The sequence below is a fragment of the Trachymyrmex septentrionalis genome, unplaced genomic scaffold, assembly GCF_001594115.1.
Source record: "Trachymyrmex septentrionalis isolate Tsep2-gDNA-1 unplaced genomic scaffold, Tsep1.0 scaffold44, whole genome shotgun sequence".
NCBI lineage: Eukaryota > Metazoa > Arthropoda > Insecta > Hymenoptera > Formicidae > Trachymyrmex > Trachymyrmex septentrionalis.
This window is the reverse complement of record NW_017305611.1, coordinates 76,996-95,923: the sequence shown is the minus strand read 5'-3', so window position 1 is coordinate 95,923 and position 18,928 is coordinate 76,996. Positions and strand designations below refer to the sequence as shown.

Genomic DNA, 18,928 nt, shown 5'->3' with positions numbered 1-18,928 from the left:
TAATAATTTACACACACACAATATTAATATAATATGACAAAAAAAACAATATTAAAACTTGTAGTAATAAATGTATGAAACATCATAAAAAATTTAATTCACAAGATTTGGACTCTATTTCCATTTATATAACGAGCTTCCAGTTCAATTACTGCGCATAATTCGTATAATTTATGCTTTCTAATTATAAGATTCTACATATAAAATATGTAATTAACTGACATCATTAGATTGTTAAAAAGATTAAAGCCAAGAAAACTAAAAGAAAAAAGTAAACAACACAAAAGCAAATTGTTCACTAAAGAAAAATAAATTCAAAATTGACTATCTTTTCTCATACAGTTAATTCGCATAAAATCACAAAAATCACGTAATCTATAATTTGTTTAAACGTGTTCTTAAATTTTCCAGTGAAAATGTACCAGATAATTGATCGGGGGGACTTTGTATCACGTTGTTGATCTCATTGGGCTGCAATCTCGACAGTTTTGGGATCAACGATGCTCCCAGCTTTGAGTCGGTACTCGAACTTGTCGTCTTCGTCGTTTGGATCGTACTTTCTGTCCGGCATTCCGATAGCAACGTTCGCTGAGTTTTCTGCGGTTGCTGACCGCAACGTCGATCACTTCTTCTTGTGGACCCCGGAATCAGCTGGTAGAATCAGCAAAGAAAATAGTAACTTCCGTGCAATGATTCAAGCCAAATATTTATTAACGTGCAGTAATTTCAATAAAGTTTCTAGAAGTCCAATGAGTTTAACGTTGTTGAAAAAAGTTCTTATTAAAGCTTAAAAACTCAAGAGAACTCAAACGTAATTCATGCTATCAGATTTTTGACGACTTCGACGATTACAATTTAAATTTCTTAAAGCAACAAATTTCAGTTTATGGTTTATCCAAGTCTTCTGTTCTTAAATATTTTTAAATTTGTAGAATACTGAGAACGTAACACACAATATACATACACATACATGCAAAAAACTTTCCTCTTTATTAAATATTCTGCTTTTAAATTATTTCAAAAACATAGCTCTCTAAAGAGAAACATTTGATCCCTTACAAAAATCCAAATTAATACTGCAAATTATTTATTTTAAGTATTCAAAGCACTGAACGGTGCTTTTACACAGAAAAAAATCGATTTTATTGAAGTATCTAAAAATTTAGGTAGATACAGATCTGAAAATAATTTTATTGAATTATTAAAATAATCATGTAGGACACTTAAGGTTGCTAGAATACCGAAATTTTTTGCATTGCTCATTGCTTGAGTTTCCCACATAATTATTTGGATGATCCAACAAAATTATTTTTATATTAGATTTGTATCTAAATAAATAAATAAAATATTTTTAATAACAAAAGTGTTCTTTTCATGTACTTACTACTCAAAATAAGTAATTAATTACTATCTACTAATATTAAATTTCTAAAAGAGATGTATACAATCTAAACACAATTCTGTAAAAATATATATACGATCCTAAGCAAGCTACGTTCACGGTACCTGCTGCGATTGCTGTTGCGCGTCCTCGTGCTTCCTCTTCCTGCTGACGTCAACGTTCTCGCTGTTCTCGTTGCAGATCGATCGGCACTTACTGCAGAGTACCTGGCGGGGCCTCAATCTCACTGTAGGCCTCGCGTTTTTGTATCTAGCGGGCGGATTGATGCTTCTGCGGAGATCGACCTTGGCGACGACGGCGGCCGCCGACGACGACGGCACGTTCCTCTTTTCCTGGAAATAACTGAAGCGCGCCGCGATCGTAGCCAGTTTATCGCCATCGGGGTCTGGCACCGACTCCGGGGGTTGAACACCACAAGGAAGTCCCCTATGAACACAATTAAGCGTGTCTTGTGATCGACGTTCTAGAAGTTTAAATGATAAGCTAATTATTCAAAGAGATAATGATGCCTTATCAATATTTCCGTCGTTTCGAAAAGAACGGTTTTAGTCAAGTATCTAAAAATTTTTCTAAATACTAGAGAAAATAATTTTGTTTGGACTATTAAAATAATTATATAAGGCGCTTAAACTCGCGTTGCTAAAATGTTAAAATTTTTTGCAGCATTGTTATCAACATTTAAACGTTCTACGTAACTATTTTGATGTGTGTGTGTGTGTGTGTGTGTGTGTGTGTGTGTGTGTGTGTGTGTGTTTCAACTAAATTACTTTTAGACCTATATCTAAATTTTTTTAATATCTTAGCAAAACCATTTTTTCTGTGTACGTGTCGCGTTGCTATCTTGAGGATTTATCGAAACTGCCTGATATACCCTACATACTTTTTTCATTGGATTAACTTACTTTAGTAGTGGCAGATTCATTTGCATCATCTTACATAAACGTAAATCAATAAAGAATTAATGAAGTTTTCTTACGTTTCTTTATATGAGAAATGCTTGGATACAACGCTAGTTATTTCGATTCTTAACGTTCACGTTTATTTTTTTTCGCCTCGGAAAAAGGCTTTTGGCTGATGTATGAACTTCTAGAAAATGACAAATGATGACTCTCTCTTGTTCTCGATTCTTTCAATTTTACTAAATTTTCTCGCGATTTTAAGCAATTTCTTGATCAGTTTTCCTACGTTTGTCGACAAATGAGCTAGATCATTGCGCCAAAGCTTTCAATAGAAACGTAGAATGAGAATGGCAAAAGATTGGGCAACGCTTTCGGGTATGCTTCGTCGGCTTCCCGTGCACCGACAACGCGGCCATGTCATGGTATTGATTCGAGAGAGGCACGTACAATGAGCGACAGCCTCTGACGGTATATCCATTAATATTTTCTAGGTCCCGATACGAGGCAGACCCTCGAAATTCCGAGTCAGCCCGCGCGTGGGGAAGAAAAATGGCCGGGAGGGAATAATACCGGGAATCAGCAGATTCGCCACGACATGAAAATGATTATAATGAAACTGATAAATTAGAGGGGGGGGGGGTCTATTCACTACCGTTGCTTGTCCAATTTGTTACGAATTTACAGCACTCTGCGAAGATCCCGCGCGGCCAGAACTTTGCTGTTTGTAATCCTAAAATTATTCAAATCCTCCTCTCATTCTCGAATTCTAAATTCGTAACGTGAGCTTATCTAATCTCTAGTAGAGCTGTAATCTAAGTATATATAACAAGCTTCTACTTAATAACACGTCGAATTTCATTTATCTTCAACCTGTCGCAATTAGATTCTAATTTGTTTTTTTCCTAACGTTTTCAATTATCTTGTTTAAAAATATACTATAACAACAATTGACTCATTTCTTAAGTTAATAAAACAGACAGTTAACGTGGACTATGGCATAGTATACGTGGCTGTTTCTCTGCTTTGTGTCCACTCACACATCCGCAGTTTCGACCCGCAAATGGTGGCGTTCTCAGAGACGTCGACGATATTCCCTTTGTTCCTGACGAACACGAGACCACTATAATGGAGGTTCTCAACCTTGGATCATGCGTGAATCACACAGCTGGAACGTATTTTGACTTGATGTCGGGTAGATCGATAAATACCGTTCCCCAGACTAATAAATTCATGTCCTTGGACTGTCATCTACTAATTCAATCATCGATTTGCAGTCGACCTTTCCTAAATGTAGATTTAATGGAGCGCGTAGTTCTATAAAAATTCTGCTGAAGTAAATTGATTTTGAATTAATAAAAAAATATGTTAATATTTTATTAAAAAAAAAAAAAAAAAAACAAAACTTAATCTTACAACAGATATAAATATCTATGGAGTTCTACTTTTATCGTTCGAGTATATTTCAAGAAATTCTTTGAGATGCTAATGTTGATATCGATAGTCTTTTTAGAAAGGGAAAAAGAATTAATCTTGAACGCGTAAATCTTTGTTGAGAAATTCACTTTTTTATTCGATGAATGTGAATATTTCATCAATATCTTTAATAAATTCTTTAAAAGTACCTCTATTACCAATTTAAAAAAAAAAAACAAATTCAGAAGAGAATTCATATCGAATTATAATACATATAGCGGAAAAATATGGGAACCTCTATCGCACCATACCGTCGTGCACAACATGACACAAGCCAGGCCTGGTTGGTCGGTGGCCCCGACTAGCTTTCAGGGCCGTAAACAGAAACTTTACTGTCTCTTGATTACTTATCTTTTCTTATCTAGCCGAACTTGACAAAACTGTAGAAAATTTTCACATATTATAATATAATCGAAGTGAAAAAAATCATTTATAAATAAAAAAATATAATAAATACTAACTAATTGCTATCTCATATATTATCAATCGAACACCAAAATGCCATCATATTATTACCGCAATAAATTGACAAAAGGAAAATAAATAAGCGACGTAATAAGAATAGTCATTGGATACTTTGAAATAATTAATCTTTCGACGCAATTAAATTGGGACGTATTGATGTGTGTGTGATCGGTCAAACTTTAAACGATCCCTCCAACCTTACTTACAGCCCTGCTAGGTATGGTTGTGCAATTGCGACACGGGGCGGCCATTGGCCGCCCAGCTTGAACAAGAAAACTTAGGGCGCGGGGTAAGAAAACGGGCAACAGCTGTTCGGCCACAGCAACGAGCTCGGTTCTGAACTCACGGGGCGGCTAACCCCGGTTGCCTTCTGAGAAAAATGCGCTGAGAAAAACGACAACTGCTTGAATGAACAAAACTAGCGATTGCAAGAGCAAAATTGCTATTCGGATAAATAGGACACGCTCAAACGAAAAGTCCGGGGTGATTGGCGCCGATCGGGACCAGCGCGATTACAAAATCATCGAAATTATACTCCGATCTCAAGATTGAACAAATTGGATAATTACGTAACGTCGAATGAAAATGAGTTTACTCGCCAAGTGATAGTTTTCAACAAAATCGGTTTAACATCTATTTTAATTATAACACTCAGTGAATTCAGTTTGATTCGATAGTAAAATTTAATTCAGGTGTTGTAATAATATATAATCAAGTTCAATAAACCTCAACAGCCTTATGATAAAACTTTAATAATGAAATTCATTAAGTTGATTAATTGCATTCGACAAACTTGGTAGTTATAATATTTAAGTAAATTCCATTTAAGTATATTTCCCACGCGTTATTGGTCTGACTATATATAGGAGCTCGCTTTTCATAAGTTCGCGGATTAACTCAGTATGAGTGGAACAACAGTGGTCAACTGGTATAATAGCTACTTAGTTGATTTCCCAATAATCGAAATAACTGCTCGTATCAGAGAAGTCGGCAACGACTATATTACAAAGGTGCGTTTACTATGCGAGATCATGAGTCACCATAATAAAGTCTTTTTAGCATATACTGGGTGAAGCAAAACTTTCGTTACGTTTATCCACCTATTTTTCGACCATTCGACGTCAGCTTATTTAATCGAAATTTATTGAATGGGAAATTCCACTGCTCGTTTATTAACATCATCGGGCGAAAACAATTTCAGTAACCAACGTTCTTTTCAGTAATTGTCGAAAAGAATTCCGTCACGATTTGAATCGGCTAGGAGAGAAAGCATGCGACTCGTGGGATACCCGAGTACACGTAATTATACGCATATGTACAGAAAAAACACGGGTAGAGGATGTAATATCTCATTTATATGACGACTTAGCGACAGCCGAGTCATGTGAAATTTGAGGAAATTCACGACTTCCACGCCCATTGCGGCTGGCGCCAGGAGGAGAGACATATCCACGCGCGTATACGTTTCCTATTAAAGTACAGATAAGTTATCAAAATTTATCGGAGCTTTCGGGACTTGGACCTATTTACGTCTCGGAGGAAATGAGATATTTCGTGCCAAGTTCGCGCGCGTAAGTTCGTACACTATCGTGGAAGCCGACGGGCATCGCGCGCCGTCGGATGGCATCACTTCCACAACTTCTTCCCAACAACTTAATCCTGTGGATCGTAATAATTAAAATATATCTCGAATCTTAATATTATTCCTCTGATACTTTATATTTGAATTTTAAAACTCTCGAATCTTCCGATCTACGTTTCAGCTTGGACGGGTACGACTGGCTACGACATTTAAAAAGTTAAAAATGAAGGAGCCATAATAAGGTATTAATTGTAAAAACAAAGTAAAAGTTAGGGGAAAGTTTTTTTAAAAAAAAAAAAAAAAAAAAAAAAACTTAAAGTTTTGAAGACAATTAATGTATCTTTTGCATCAGTCCGATTATTTCTAAATAATAAATCGACGTTTCGTTAAAAATAAAATTTTTGGAAAAGTTGATGTTACACTACTTTTTTAGAAACATACTTTTATACTCCAAAAAAAATAGATTTTCCTCTCAATTTATGATTTGTACTTCGTTTCATGAAGTTAGGCTTGAAAGATAAATCTTTATATTTCAAGAATGCTACGTAAAAAAGTTGATGATATTTTTGTATAACCGCCCAATTTTAGATCGATTATGTAACAAGACTCCTTGGGATCCTGACACTGCCAGATATTTGAAGCATTGCCTTTGTTCCAGGTATCTGAATATAAACTCTTATATAAATTGGAAATATCACATCTTTATATCCCAATGATTACGTCAAAAACTGAAAGTTATACTTAGCAACCGGATTTTTTGTAGCAATGGAACATCAATCATCATCTGCATCGATTATTACACCGATCATAGATCATTTTGCTTTTTATTCTGATTCTTATTTTCCTACACTTTAATCTCATTTTGTGTGAATTCGACACACAATTCTAGAATACTATCCCAGAATACTCAAATTTATAAATTCGAAAATAAAAATCATTATAAAAAATTTTTGCAGCTGTGCAATTTATGAGATTTCGATATCTTTAAACGTTTGGATATTCGAAAAATCTGAGTTTCAAATCTTTCGTGTCGCTTGTTCCATCAGAATCTTAGAATCGTAATACAAAATAAAAAAAAATCAAACCCGCGAAAGAATATCGTTAGTGTTTGTTCCTTGAACAATGAGTTTTTTCTCTAAATTATTACTTTGAAAAAATGATGTGAATCTACTAGTATACAAGGATTTTATATCATCAAATTTTTAAAACTCTTTTAAAATATCGAGACGCCTACGCAGTATTGAAAGAAATAATCACAGAGTGGCACAAAAGAGCCTAGTCATTAATATCCGGTTTAAGAAACAATTGTCACTTTGTTCCAAAGTACGAACTTGAATGCGGCGTTGGAAAAGTTTTAAAAGTCAAAATTTTTCTACGTTTTTGAACTCGTGACTCCGATCTTATTGTATTTTTTCTTATGCATCACATATCTCAACAAACTGTATAAGTGAACTTAGTCATCAACTTTTCTGTTGAACATTCCATTATATATTCGTCATTCTGTTCACAGATAGCAACTAAAATACCTTTTATAGTTACTATTTAATCAATTTCAAATCTACTAATCTCTAAAGTACCTATACAGGTTATTATAGAACCGATTAATTTTCGAAGACATACGTTTTCAGGTTTCAGAAAGGCAAGGCAAAGAAAAACTTCTAAAGAGCATTGATTAATGAGCAAATTTAATCGTCAACACTTATTGTGATAAAGTAGAGACATAAACATCATGATCATTTTCCTGCAAAACCTTCAAAGGGCCATAACATCGTCAAATCGATGAATCACCTAATCCCAAGCTGTTTTGAATGCTAGCCCCATCGGAAACCTTTGGGTTTAACTAGCGGAACCCATAAACGGGTGATTTTTCTCGCGATTTTTTCTTTAAAGGCCGAAGGATGGTCAGGGTTGAACACTGTTTCGATGAGAGAACAAAAGGCTCTCGCTAAACGGAACAAAATAGGACAAAAAGAACAAGTCACAACACGAGGTCTTTCCTTCATATCGCTCTTTCTCACTCTCACTCTCTCTCTCTCTCTCTCTGTCTCTCGCTCTTTTTATCTCTTTCTCTCTCTCTCTCTCTCTTTCTCTCTCCCTTATTCTTACCTCTTAGTGGCGTCGAGCAGCGCACCTTGGAAGCACTTGGCGCCATGGATGAAAGATACCACGAGGATGTCGGGCAGCGCGGATTCGACGGTCACGAGGATCTTGTCGCCCGTGGCGAGCGCGAGGTGCGCGGACGGGGTCTCCGCCGCCGCGGCCGCCATCTTGCCTCGAGTTTAAAGTTATTGCGAGCGAGCGTGCAAGTAAGCTGATGATGGTGTGTGGTGTGGTGTGGGCTTTGCGCTTTCCGCTTCGCTCCGCTACGACCGAGCCGACCGGAGAGGAGCGAGCGGCTCGTCTCGTATCGTTGTCGTCGCCGTCGCCGTCGTCTCGTGCGCCGCGCCGCTCCGCGCCGCGACGCACCGCCCCTTGTTTCTTTCTCTCTCTTTCTTTTTCTTCCTTACTCGCTCGCTCGCTCGCAGTCTGTCTGAACCGGATGACGTGAGGAACGACGGCTGCAGCTGTGTGCGAAGACCGCGTGAAGCGTGGTGAAGCGGGCGGTAAAGCTTCACGGCCAGGGGGCAGGTGGGGGTAAAAGTTGGTTGCCTGGTAGAGGGGACGTTTAACCTGGCAGCCCACACAGCTGGCTGTGGCTGCGCCGCGCCGCGCAGCCGCCCCTGGTGCGCTTGCGCTTGCTGGAGGCGGCCGACCAGGTCCGTATCTTTTATCAAATGATCCTTCAAAGGGCTCTACCGAGCATTCATTTTTTGCAATTTCCTGGCTGATAAACAATGCTGCCAACCGATGGCAAAATTTTCAGAGAAGTAAATATGCGCAAATTAACACGAAAATACAAGCGTAAATTCCATATCTGTGGCTGTACTTTTCCATTCGTAAATCTCTAATTTTCCAGTCTTCGATTATTTATATAATTAAAATGACGGGCAATGATGTGAGATTAGATTGTATCGAAAGTGTTACAAGCAATATTGTAAGCGCTACGCGAACGCAGCCTGGTATAACTTTTCCATTGAAGGGCGCGTTCGTCGATATCAGTAGCGTAATAAGAGGTCTCGTCGTACGATTATTACATGCGGTTATCGCTCCTTTTGGATTCGGCATTCGCTGGCGTTTGCTGGCGTTCGCCGCACATCTCGGTTCGGCACTTGCCGGCATTGAGATAGAACGGCCGAGAACGGCCGAGCGCAGTTCCAGAAGTAACGTGTGTTTTCACGACAGGGTGAGTGACTAGGATTTATGCTTTGATAAAATGTTGCATAAGTTATTCAAGGTGACGCGAGTGCATCGAGGGCAAATTATTCCTACCGGTCCAATTTGCGATCCTAGTAGCGGTGTAAGTCTCTTTCTCCATGCCTATGTTATTGACATTTAATGTAAAAAACGACCGGTTGATGAATTGGTTCAACCATTGTGGTTACCGGTGCGTCCTACCGAAAAACTGGGTCGTCACTTCGACCGCAACTTTTCTGAGAGCACGGAGTCGATATATACTGTGACAAGTGCTGGAAGAGATAAATAAAGCGACACATGAGAGAAATAATGATAATGCGGGAATAATGCGTATATATTGATGCTTGTTATAAGCTATGTTCACACGTCATCAACAGCTACAAGTAATTTAAGTAATTAGTTTACATTGAATAGATAATGATAAAAAATCCGGTTACAATCCGTATTGACATTTCAATAAAAAAAAGGATAAAAAAGAAAAATGAGAGGGGGGGGGGGAGAGAGAGATCAGGAAAAATCTATAAAAATGTGTAAATTAAAACTTTTTAACAAGCTGCATCAGAAATGTTAGACTTTAAAAGCACAGTCGATTTTTCAATTGCAAATTTTAATAAATAAAATTAAATCTATAAAGAAATAAGTAAAATAATCTAATTTCTGTGATAGCAAAAATTCATTAAAGCTTGTGCATTCGTTAAATATATAAAAAATTTATTTAGATTTAAAAAAATTTTTATATGAAAATTTACACTAAAGATCAAAGATAAAGATTGCGAAGAGTGAACATTTCACATTGCCGACGAAGGATTATGATTATAATAAAAAAATTTGTTACTTATCAACCAAATTAATTTGTTCAATTAAATTAAATTAGTTAACGACAATAAAAATAATAAAAGCAAATTTTATTTAAGGGGATGTTGGAGTATGGCCGCCTGTATTACCGATAAAACTAACATTTTTGACGTTTTTGTTTCTGTCGAATTTCTTCGTAGTAATTTCACAGAATAAAAATTCCTTTTCCACAATTAAAATGTATATGCTAATGTACTTGTCGCTGGTGTATTTTGTGTTCAAAGCTGGAAAAAAAATTACAGATTTTTTAATTCATTTTTATCTCAGTATAGCGGCCAACGCTAAATGTAAAATGAATAAAGGAATCTATAATTTTTTAATTTTTTTTAACTTCAAACACAAAATACATCAGCGATAAGTACATTAGCATATACATTTTAATTGTGGAAAAGGAATTTTTATTCTGTTAAACTACTATGAAGAAATTTGACAGGGACAAAAACGTTAAAAACGCTAGTTTTATCGGTAATACAGGAGGCTCTAGAATCCCCTTAATTGTTACAATTTTTTCTAGTACGCTATGTTTTTACTTGATAATTTTATTAATAAAAAATGTGCTCTAGGGCTCTTTGAGTGTGTGATACGTACTTGCACAATTACGGTTTGCATTCAAATGATTAGCGGCGACATGTGAATGGCACAACACTGATAATACGCAATGACGCTTATTTATCAATTCCATCATGACGTTGCAAACGATTCAACATCATTTAGACTTTCGCGAAATGTCCTTTTATAATATTTCTTACATAATATATATTTGCTTATTATGGATATGTAAATATTCGCGTAAACTTAAACTTCCATAGTTTTAGACTTGCATCTGTAATGTGAATTGAAAAGAGAATTACTAGAGAAATATTAAATTTATTTCCTAGAGCTATGAAAGAAACTTTTGATATAATATGCCAAAATAAAAAAGATGCTCTATTATAAAAAATTATCTTTAAAAAATTTATAAATTTTATAATATATAGAAATATAAATTCGGAAAAATATAAATGATAAGTTTGTATTTTTTTTTAGACCCAAAGCACAAAATTAAATATTTTTAAATAGTATAATTAATTTAATTTTAGACTAGACTTTGTTGAAGAATATAAAAGGAAACAAAACTGAAAATCTTATTTTGAATTGACTTAAAAATTACATTGAATAGTAAAAGATTAATTTACATTATTTAATGATACAATTCGTTTTTCACTAAATTTGCTTTAAAGGTTTTTACGTACAATGTATATATAATAATAATAAATACTAGTCTTTATCCTTTGCTCTGTAACTCATAATAGACGGCAGTGTATTTGTTATCTATTATGCTTATTCTACTCGTGGAAAAATATTACGTAATATTTCGATGACAAGAAGAAGCAAAAATTGCTTTGTATAAATTAAAAATGCTTGACCGCAGCGCACTATTTTCACGCGCATAGCTCGCGTACTGAACTATAAATATATTCTCATTTTGTTGGACCTCTCTTGTAACATTATGAAAGGAAGCACGGCTTATACGAAACATACGATCGCGCAGAACGTCCATCGTCCAGTAACCATTTGTATAACACTTGCAGTACGTATATCTTGTCTTAAAATATTACCTTTGGGACACTCTGTATATTCTTTATCGCGCGTATAAATCGAATGATTTTTAATTTATTATAAAATAAACCGTATGAAAATATATTAAAAGGAAAGATATTAATTGTATTATAATATATAAAATCAATTTTCTAAATTTATAATTCATTATTTTACGAATTATAATCTTGATTAGAGATCTGTGCTGAAGACATCTCTTAATTGGACATGATGACGAATGAAAGATTGGACCTAGACAAACCTCTGTGGGATCAAAACACCTTCGTGGGAAGATGGAAATACTTTGCGTGGATGACAGACTTCCGTACCTGCGTCAAACCAGAATCAGAGCTGATAGCTGCTAAAAAGTTGTGTGAACAATACAGGTGATAGGAAATACTTATACTATTCGTCACGAAATTTCTTTTTAATTTTAGTCGATTCGACGCGCATTACTATTAAAAAAATTTGTATCACTTATGATAATACATTAAATATTTCTGTTTTGTTTATTTTGATAATACATTAAATATAATATACTTATTTCTACCAATTCTTAAACCATCCAGAAATTTCAAGATAAGTCCAACGTAAATTTTTCCATTGAATTAAAATTTATTATTGGGAATGAAAATGAGACTATACCTATGAGTTGCTGCATTTGACGCAAGCATATTCTCAATTGTTTGAAAAGCTTCGTACTTCGTACCTTATAGAATTGGCAAAGAGCCAGCCAATACTACCACAGAGCAAATTATCTATGCGAAGAAACTGTACGAGTCTGCCTTTCATCCGGATACCGGCGACCTGCAGAATGTCTTTGGTAGAATGTCCTTCCAGGTGCCGGGTGGAATGGCCATCACCGGCGCTATGCTTCAGTTCTACAGGTACATTTTACAGTAATTTCGATCGATGGTCATTGAAAATCCTTTTGTTTAATCATATTGATATTTTGAAAAAGTCAAAACATTTTTAACAGTCAAGAAAAATAAGTATTCACTTTATCTATTTAATTTTAATTTTAATAACATGTAAGGTTGTTGTTAATTGAATTCTTGTGATTTTATTTAAAAAATTTATCACACAGTCTAAATTAAGTTATTACTTCTTTTTTGACGATGTTAATTCTATCTAGGACGACTCAAGCAGTAGTTTTTTGGCAATGGGTCAACCAATCCTTTAACGCGCTCGTCAATTACACCAACAGGAATGCTAACAGTCCTGTAACGACTAATCAGCTAGGTGTAGCTTATGTTAGTGCGACCGTCGCGGCGATGATAACTGCGATAGGATGTAAATCGTATTGGGAGAAGCGCGCCAGTCCTCTAATGACTGTAAGTTTTGTGAGAGCAGTTTGAAAATCACATAGAATATCCCAGATTTGACACCAATGACTAATGATTCTTTCCTTTTAACGAAATTTGAAGTAGTTGATTAACCTGTAAAATCGACCATATTGAAACTTTGATTTTTATACTATCCTATATAATTTATAAAACAAAACGTGTCTGAGATTGTTAACGACCTAAATTGCTGAATACAAGAAAAAAAAAATATTTTAGAGATACGTTCCGTTCGCCGCAGTGGCAGCCGCTAATTGCGCTAATATCCCTCTAATGAGGCAGAACGAAATTGTAAACGGCGTGGATCTCATTGACGAGAACGGCAGAAAACTTACAAAATCAAAGGTATACATTACTTGTCGCTGGTTATTAAATTTTGTATGTAAAATTTGCTCAATTTTACACAAAAAACATATGAAGATTAATTTATGCATTTTATCAAACGTAAGTTTGCAAGATAAGATAATATTAAATTTCGAAATTCCAAATCTTATTAAATTTAACGTGTTGAAAATTTTTAGTAAACGTTATTAAACGATTTTAGCTCGCAGCTGTGAAAGGCATCAGTCAAGTTGTCATTTCGAGAATCGTCATGTGCGCACCCGGCATGCGTAAGTATCAATCAAACATCTCAATTTAAATTACTTATTAAAATTTTCTATTTTTAAAATTTATTCGTTATATAATGATAAATTTAACTAATTAAAATGATAATTTCCACAGTTATCTTACCGCCCATAATGGAAAAATTGGAAAAATACGCGTGGATGCAAAGAATTAAACCACTGCATGCACCGATACAAATTATGATGTGCGGAATTTCGTGAGTACCACATCTTTTTTTATCTTATTTTTGCTTACCATTTATTTATCATTGTCATTAAATAATTATGTTCTTATCATTTATCTTTGTCATTAAATAATTAGTATGTGAAATTTGTATTTTATGAAACATCTTAGGTTGACGTTTATGGTGCCGACGGCGTGTGCGCTATTCCCACAAAATTGGTAAATAATGTTTTTGATACTTTACGTATTCGAAAATTCTTTTTTCAATATTTTATTTTTAACATTTTATTTTATGCCACGTCCATTAAGCTCCATTAATGCAACTACTTTACAACGCTGGGAGCCGGAAAACTATGAGCTACTAACGAAGAACTGTGAAGGCAGTAAACTACCGACGTATTTATATTTCAACAAGGAATTATAATGTTATGAGAAGTTCTAGTTTTATGTGAAATTGAGATAAAATAAGTGTTATTCCATCCTTTATAAATATCGTTATTTTAAATGGCACAATGACGAGTTAAACTCTTCTGCTGGATCAGAGATGAATCCGAAACTGTAATATAACTCATTTAGTTATAGTCAATTATTATAGCAGGAATATTTTATATTTGCTATTGAACATTTCGAACATTTCGAAAAATCATCGGGGCAAAACGCGATGAGGAAACGGGCGAATGGAGAAAATTACACAACGCAGAATTACATCAATTATATAATAGTCCGGATATTATTAATGTCATAAAATCGCGTCGATTAAGATGGGCAGGTCACGCGGCGCGTATGGATGAGAATCGAATTGCATATAAAGTATTAATTGGTAAACCGGATGGGAAAAGACCATTGGGTAGACCAAGACGTAGATGGGAGGATAATATTAGAATGGACCTTAACGAAATGGGGTACGAGGGTCACAAATGGAGGGATCTTGCTCAGGGACGGGAACAGTGGCGAGGTTTGGTATTTGCGGCAATGAGCTTTCGAGTTCCTAACGCCTAATAATAATAATAATAATATTGAACATTTACGCACAGTTTTAAAGTATTAAATTTTGACCATTGCATTGATATTAACATTGACATTTAAATTAGTATTTAGTCACAAAATATCCACGAAGTGATAAAATAAAATTCCATCAATACACTGAAGTATTACAATGAGAGAGAAGTTAGCTCACGATACAATAGTAAAGATGTTATAGTAAAAGCTATGGTGCACAAAAAAAAACCTAAGCAGCAAAATGTAAGCAGTGAACAATATTTTAAATTTGCTACTGCTTCTGTTATTGCCTTATATTTTCTACTGTGATTAACTGATTTGCTTTTTTTATGTGCCATGGCCTTTAAGAATAAAATGTCAACAATATAAATTGGTGCTTTATCGATGTCTATAATTACAAATTGTAGCAATAATTTGATTTCAATAAGCGCTTAATTGTTCCTCTCAGGCGTCTTAATATTATTTATAAGTTTCGTACGTTTTAAGTGTAACGTTACTTATGCACTAAAATATTACTTAATGTTATTAATGTTATTAAATTTCGAGAAGCCTATCGAAAAGTAAACATGCTGCCATATATAGTTGATATAATAAAAAAACTTTACTACATATGTTATTGAAAAACATAATAATGATGACAATGTTGTGTCAATAAATGTTATTCGATAATTGAATAGCTATTATTTTCTCTATAGCTTTAATCATTTTATAATTTGATATTTCGATAGTACAAAAACTTTATAGATCCCATGGAAAATCTAATAACATATACATATACATTTATTTTATAAAATGAAATATAAATTTTATATTTATTTATATAGTCTACAGTCCCTTGTTATAGTAAACTTTATTCGGATGTTTGCGCTGACCCATTTTCTCTCGAAATATTTCGTACTCCTCCGGGTATATCTTTAATAGTTCTGGGTTCATCGAGCTTAATAGAAAAAGCTTGTTAATACTATACGTATAATATTATATTATACTATACTATACGTTCCTGATTTTAAAAAATTAATTTTTTTATTGTCCAAAAATATTCAGAATTAATTTAAATCCTTACTTTTTCTGCGGAAAAATGGCGAGTGCCGAAGGGATCATGACTAATAAACTGAAGAAAAAAGAAAATATTGATTAAAATACTATGCGCCGAAGGTAATTAATCAATATTTTATATCGTGCGGATTTGCGCAACGTCATCTCTAAAAATTACCAGAGTGTGCATAAACCGATTTCGACGGGAAAAGTGATCCATGGATGAAATTGGTAAAAACAATACGATTGTATTCGTTGCGTAATGACTGGAATCATCAGCATTCCGGGCGCGGCCATTATTATCCTTGTGAGAACGCATTCAGAAATACCCTTGACGGCGGCCACTTGCGACTTCATGATGAACACTTCGTCACTGTTCTTAGCAAATATTGGAACACCGCGCGCGATCTCTTGATGCCTCATGATGGGGAGATTTACCATATTGCCGACAGCAACCGCACAAAACGGAACGAATCTCTACGAGAAAGATAATTGACTTTTTTCATTTTTGGATTATAATTATACTTTTGGATATTTAAAATAAAAACAAATTCTTAATAAATTCTTAACAAATGACAATTCTATGGAATATTCGATGATCTTGAGGTCACGAATTATATTAGATTTTTGACGTTACAGAGTTTTATCAGTAGTAGTTATTTTGAATATGTAGGACGATTAAAATAATTGATCAATGACGTTCGAATGTCTATATTTAAATGAAATAAGAATCGGGAAAGGATGGAACAAAAAATCAGATTTAAAATGAATTAACTGTAAAGAGAACTCCTCGGCCGAAAAATAGTTTTCTAAATCCCAAAGCAGCCGCGCAACTTGCTGCAGTGGCGAGCATGAATGCCTGGTGGATAACATCGGTATCCTGCGGATCATCACTCATCACGTTTCGATTAGTGTAATTGACAAACGCGTTGAAACTCTGATTAACTAGTTGGCATGTTATCACACTGAAGGCGGATCTGACGGAAATATAGCGGACGATAAAAATAGAAAATCAAATGAGAATTGATCGGGAATTTGTGAACGTGGGATGCATTATTTATTATTTGTAGAAAGTTAACTTGTAGAAGGTCAACATGGCGGCGGTGAGGGCGACAGAAGCGGGCAGCTGGAAGGACATTCTTCCTATCACATGCATGAACTCGCCATTATCGGGATGAAAGGCCCCGTCTCTGAGTTTCTTCGCATAGATTATGTCTTCTCTCTGTATGCCCTCTGGCTCCTTTCCGGCCCTGAATAATAGAACGAAATATTGTAATATTGTGCGTTGATTACCTCACGCATTAATATTATATAAATAAGAAAATATTAATTTTTTTTAATAGCTGTATTTTTTAGATTTGGAGTTTTTTAAATAATCTTTTATACAATAAATGATTTTCTCAAAATTGAAAATTTTACTAATTAAGTTGATAAAAAACGTAATTCAGAAAAAGAAGGAGGAGAGAAAACTGTACAAACTTACTTATAATCTTCGCAGAGTTTTTTTGCTTCCCACAATTTGTTCTCTGGTACGAGTATCGTGCGGCAGTCGCTGATGAAGTTGTAATGCATCCATCTTCCGAGGTACGTGTCCTGACTCCAAAGTGGGTTATCGACATCAATTCTACTTTCATCGGCTTTATCTCCAAGATTACCATCCTTCCATTTCATTGTCAGCCCAACTAATGTCTCTCTTGTTATTTGATGGTCCGAATTTATGATTAAAAATGCTGGTATAAGCAAAAATATACATACGAAAATGACTACGATAAATACGAAAAAGGTTTTGTTAAATCAATTTTTTAGACGGATACGCTAACAGTTTTAATTGTAATTAAGGATAAGAGATGCGTAATAATGTTGATATGATTTCCGGCATTTTTTGTTTCATAGCGCTTATTTATTCTGTTCGATGTAAATGGCACTTTGTCACAATAGTATTTGACAGTACATCATGAACTTGCAATCAAATCTCTTGACATAAATAGATAAAGTATATATTATACATTTTCTACATTGCATGTCGATATTGCGTGTGGTAGAAAAAAAAAGAGGCAGACTACTGATTTTATTCTTTTACTATTCGTTGCTTTGATAAATACTTTTAATCGTAAAAAGTACCTGAATATCTTCTAAGAAATCTAAGAAATATGTTTCATAAAAAAATATTTCAAACAAAAGGATAGAATTACGCATTTTATGGATATGGATTTTTACTATGAATTATAATATATATATATGATTAAAAAACTTTGGGATCTTTTGGATCTCCAGTCTCAGTGAGAAATGATAATGGAATCGACATCGAATCGATCAATCTTATTGTCATTTCTCATTGTGGTGGTATTTAGAGGGTTAAGTATCAATTAAACATATATTTAAATATCATTTCTGAAGTACTTAAAATTTATTGAGAGTTTTGTGATCCGTTTACAAATTACAAAAATTATTGAAATAAACTTAAAATAATTCTCAAAAATATTAATATCTCCAACTATTTTGATTAATTAATCATATTATATACGCATTTATTATATATTTATTATATAAGCATTTATTAAATATAATCACTTTATTAAAAAACATAATCACTTTATTAAAAAAAAATCACACTTGCAATTTCCATACAATATCATCCTAGATAGCTAAGCATGATATAACATATTGTACAAACTAATGCATTGCATATGTTATACATTTGCTGACAGCAAAATTTTATATATTATGAATACAACAACATGACTGCTTATACAGGGTATTCGGAAAATTGCCCGTAATACTTGGAAAGTGATTCGGAATCCAAAAAGAAGGAAAAAAAGCTATATAAACATAGGTTCAGAAATAAGTCGTCTCCGAGTTATAACTACTTTTATGTTAAAAAAAAATTGTGATTTATTTTCCATAATCATAATTATAATTTATTTCATGTTTTAACATAAATAATTATAATACATTTCGAACTATTTTGGTGTTGCCTAGTATGCACCACGTGAAGGCATAGTTTGCTTGGCATTCCTATTTTTGTTTATTTTTTTTATTTTAAAGTTTTGTTACTTTACTCTGAAGGTCTGCTTTAAAATCTACATTTCAGTTGTTTTGTGGTTTCTCTGTTACATTTGTCTTAGTGCTTTACAATTGTTTGGGATGATACTTTTGGAGTCAGTCTTAAGTATTTTATTCCATTCGAAAACTTTTAGTTTAGCTAAGCTAAACT

The 18,928-nt window shown here is 34.1% G+C and overlaps 3 protein-coding genes across 6 annotated transcripts in view; 1 reads left to right on the top strand and 2 right to left on the bottom strand.

The window, feature by feature from the left end:
* LOC108751459 (PWWP domain-containing protein 2A-like) overlaps positions 1-8,393 on the bottom strand; it is a 12,594-nt gene extending 4,201 nt beyond the window's left edge. The window contains exons 1-3 of the mRNA XM_018491674.1: positions 7,928-8,393; positions 1,507-1,828; positions 423-651 (exon numbers count right to left, since the gene is read on the bottom strand). Coding sequence (XP_018347176.1) covers positions 423-651; positions 1,507-1,828; positions 7,928-8,088 — 712 coding nt within the window. The 5' untranslated portion in view covers positions 8,089-8,393. The remainder of the gene's footprint in view (positions 1-422; positions 652-1,506; positions 1,829-7,927) is intronic.
* Positions 8,394-8,627: 234 nt separating this feature from the next.
* Positions 8,628-14,326, top strand: LOC108751460 (sideroflexin-2). Of its 4 annotated transcripts, none has more exons than XM_018491678.1 (9): positions 8,628-8,688; positions 11,745-11,934; positions 12,265-12,435; positions 12,684-12,882; positions 13,111-13,236; positions 13,436-13,502; positions 13,615-13,714; positions 13,852-13,899; positions 13,990-14,326. In XM_018491678.1, exons 2-9 carry the CDS (start codon positions 11,777-11,779, stop codon positions 14,102-14,104), a joined length of 984 nt encoding a protein of 327 aa, XP_018347180.1. In that variant the 5' UTR covers positions 8,628-8,688; positions 11,745-11,776; the 3' UTR covers positions 14,105-14,326. The 4 variants fall into 4 exon arrangements, with proteins under 4 accessions (XP_018347180.1, XP_018347178.1, XP_018347179.1 ...); XM_018491676.1 differs by lacking the exon at positions 8,628-8,688 and adding an exon at positions 9,030-9,104; XM_018491677.1 differs by lacking the exon at positions 8,628-8,688 and adding an exon at positions 9,120-9,218.
* Positions 14,327-15,504: 1,178 nt separating this feature from the next.
* LOC108751370 (sideroflexin-2-like) lies at positions 15,505-17,651 on the bottom strand. Its single transcript, XM_018491493.1, has 7 exons — positions 17,470-17,651; positions 17,198-17,396; positions 16,794-16,964; positions 16,490-16,691; positions 15,893-16,191; positions 15,743-15,790; positions 15,505-15,616 (listed from the first exon to the last, which is right to left on the bottom strand). The coding sequence occupies exons 2-7, from the start codon at positions 17,383-17,385 to the stop codon at positions 15,505-15,507; spliced, it is 1,020 nt and encodes a 339-aa protein (XP_018346995.1). The 5' UTR covers positions 17,386-17,396; positions 17,470-17,651.
* Between the last annotated feature and the right edge of the window lie 1,277 nt (positions 17,652-18,928).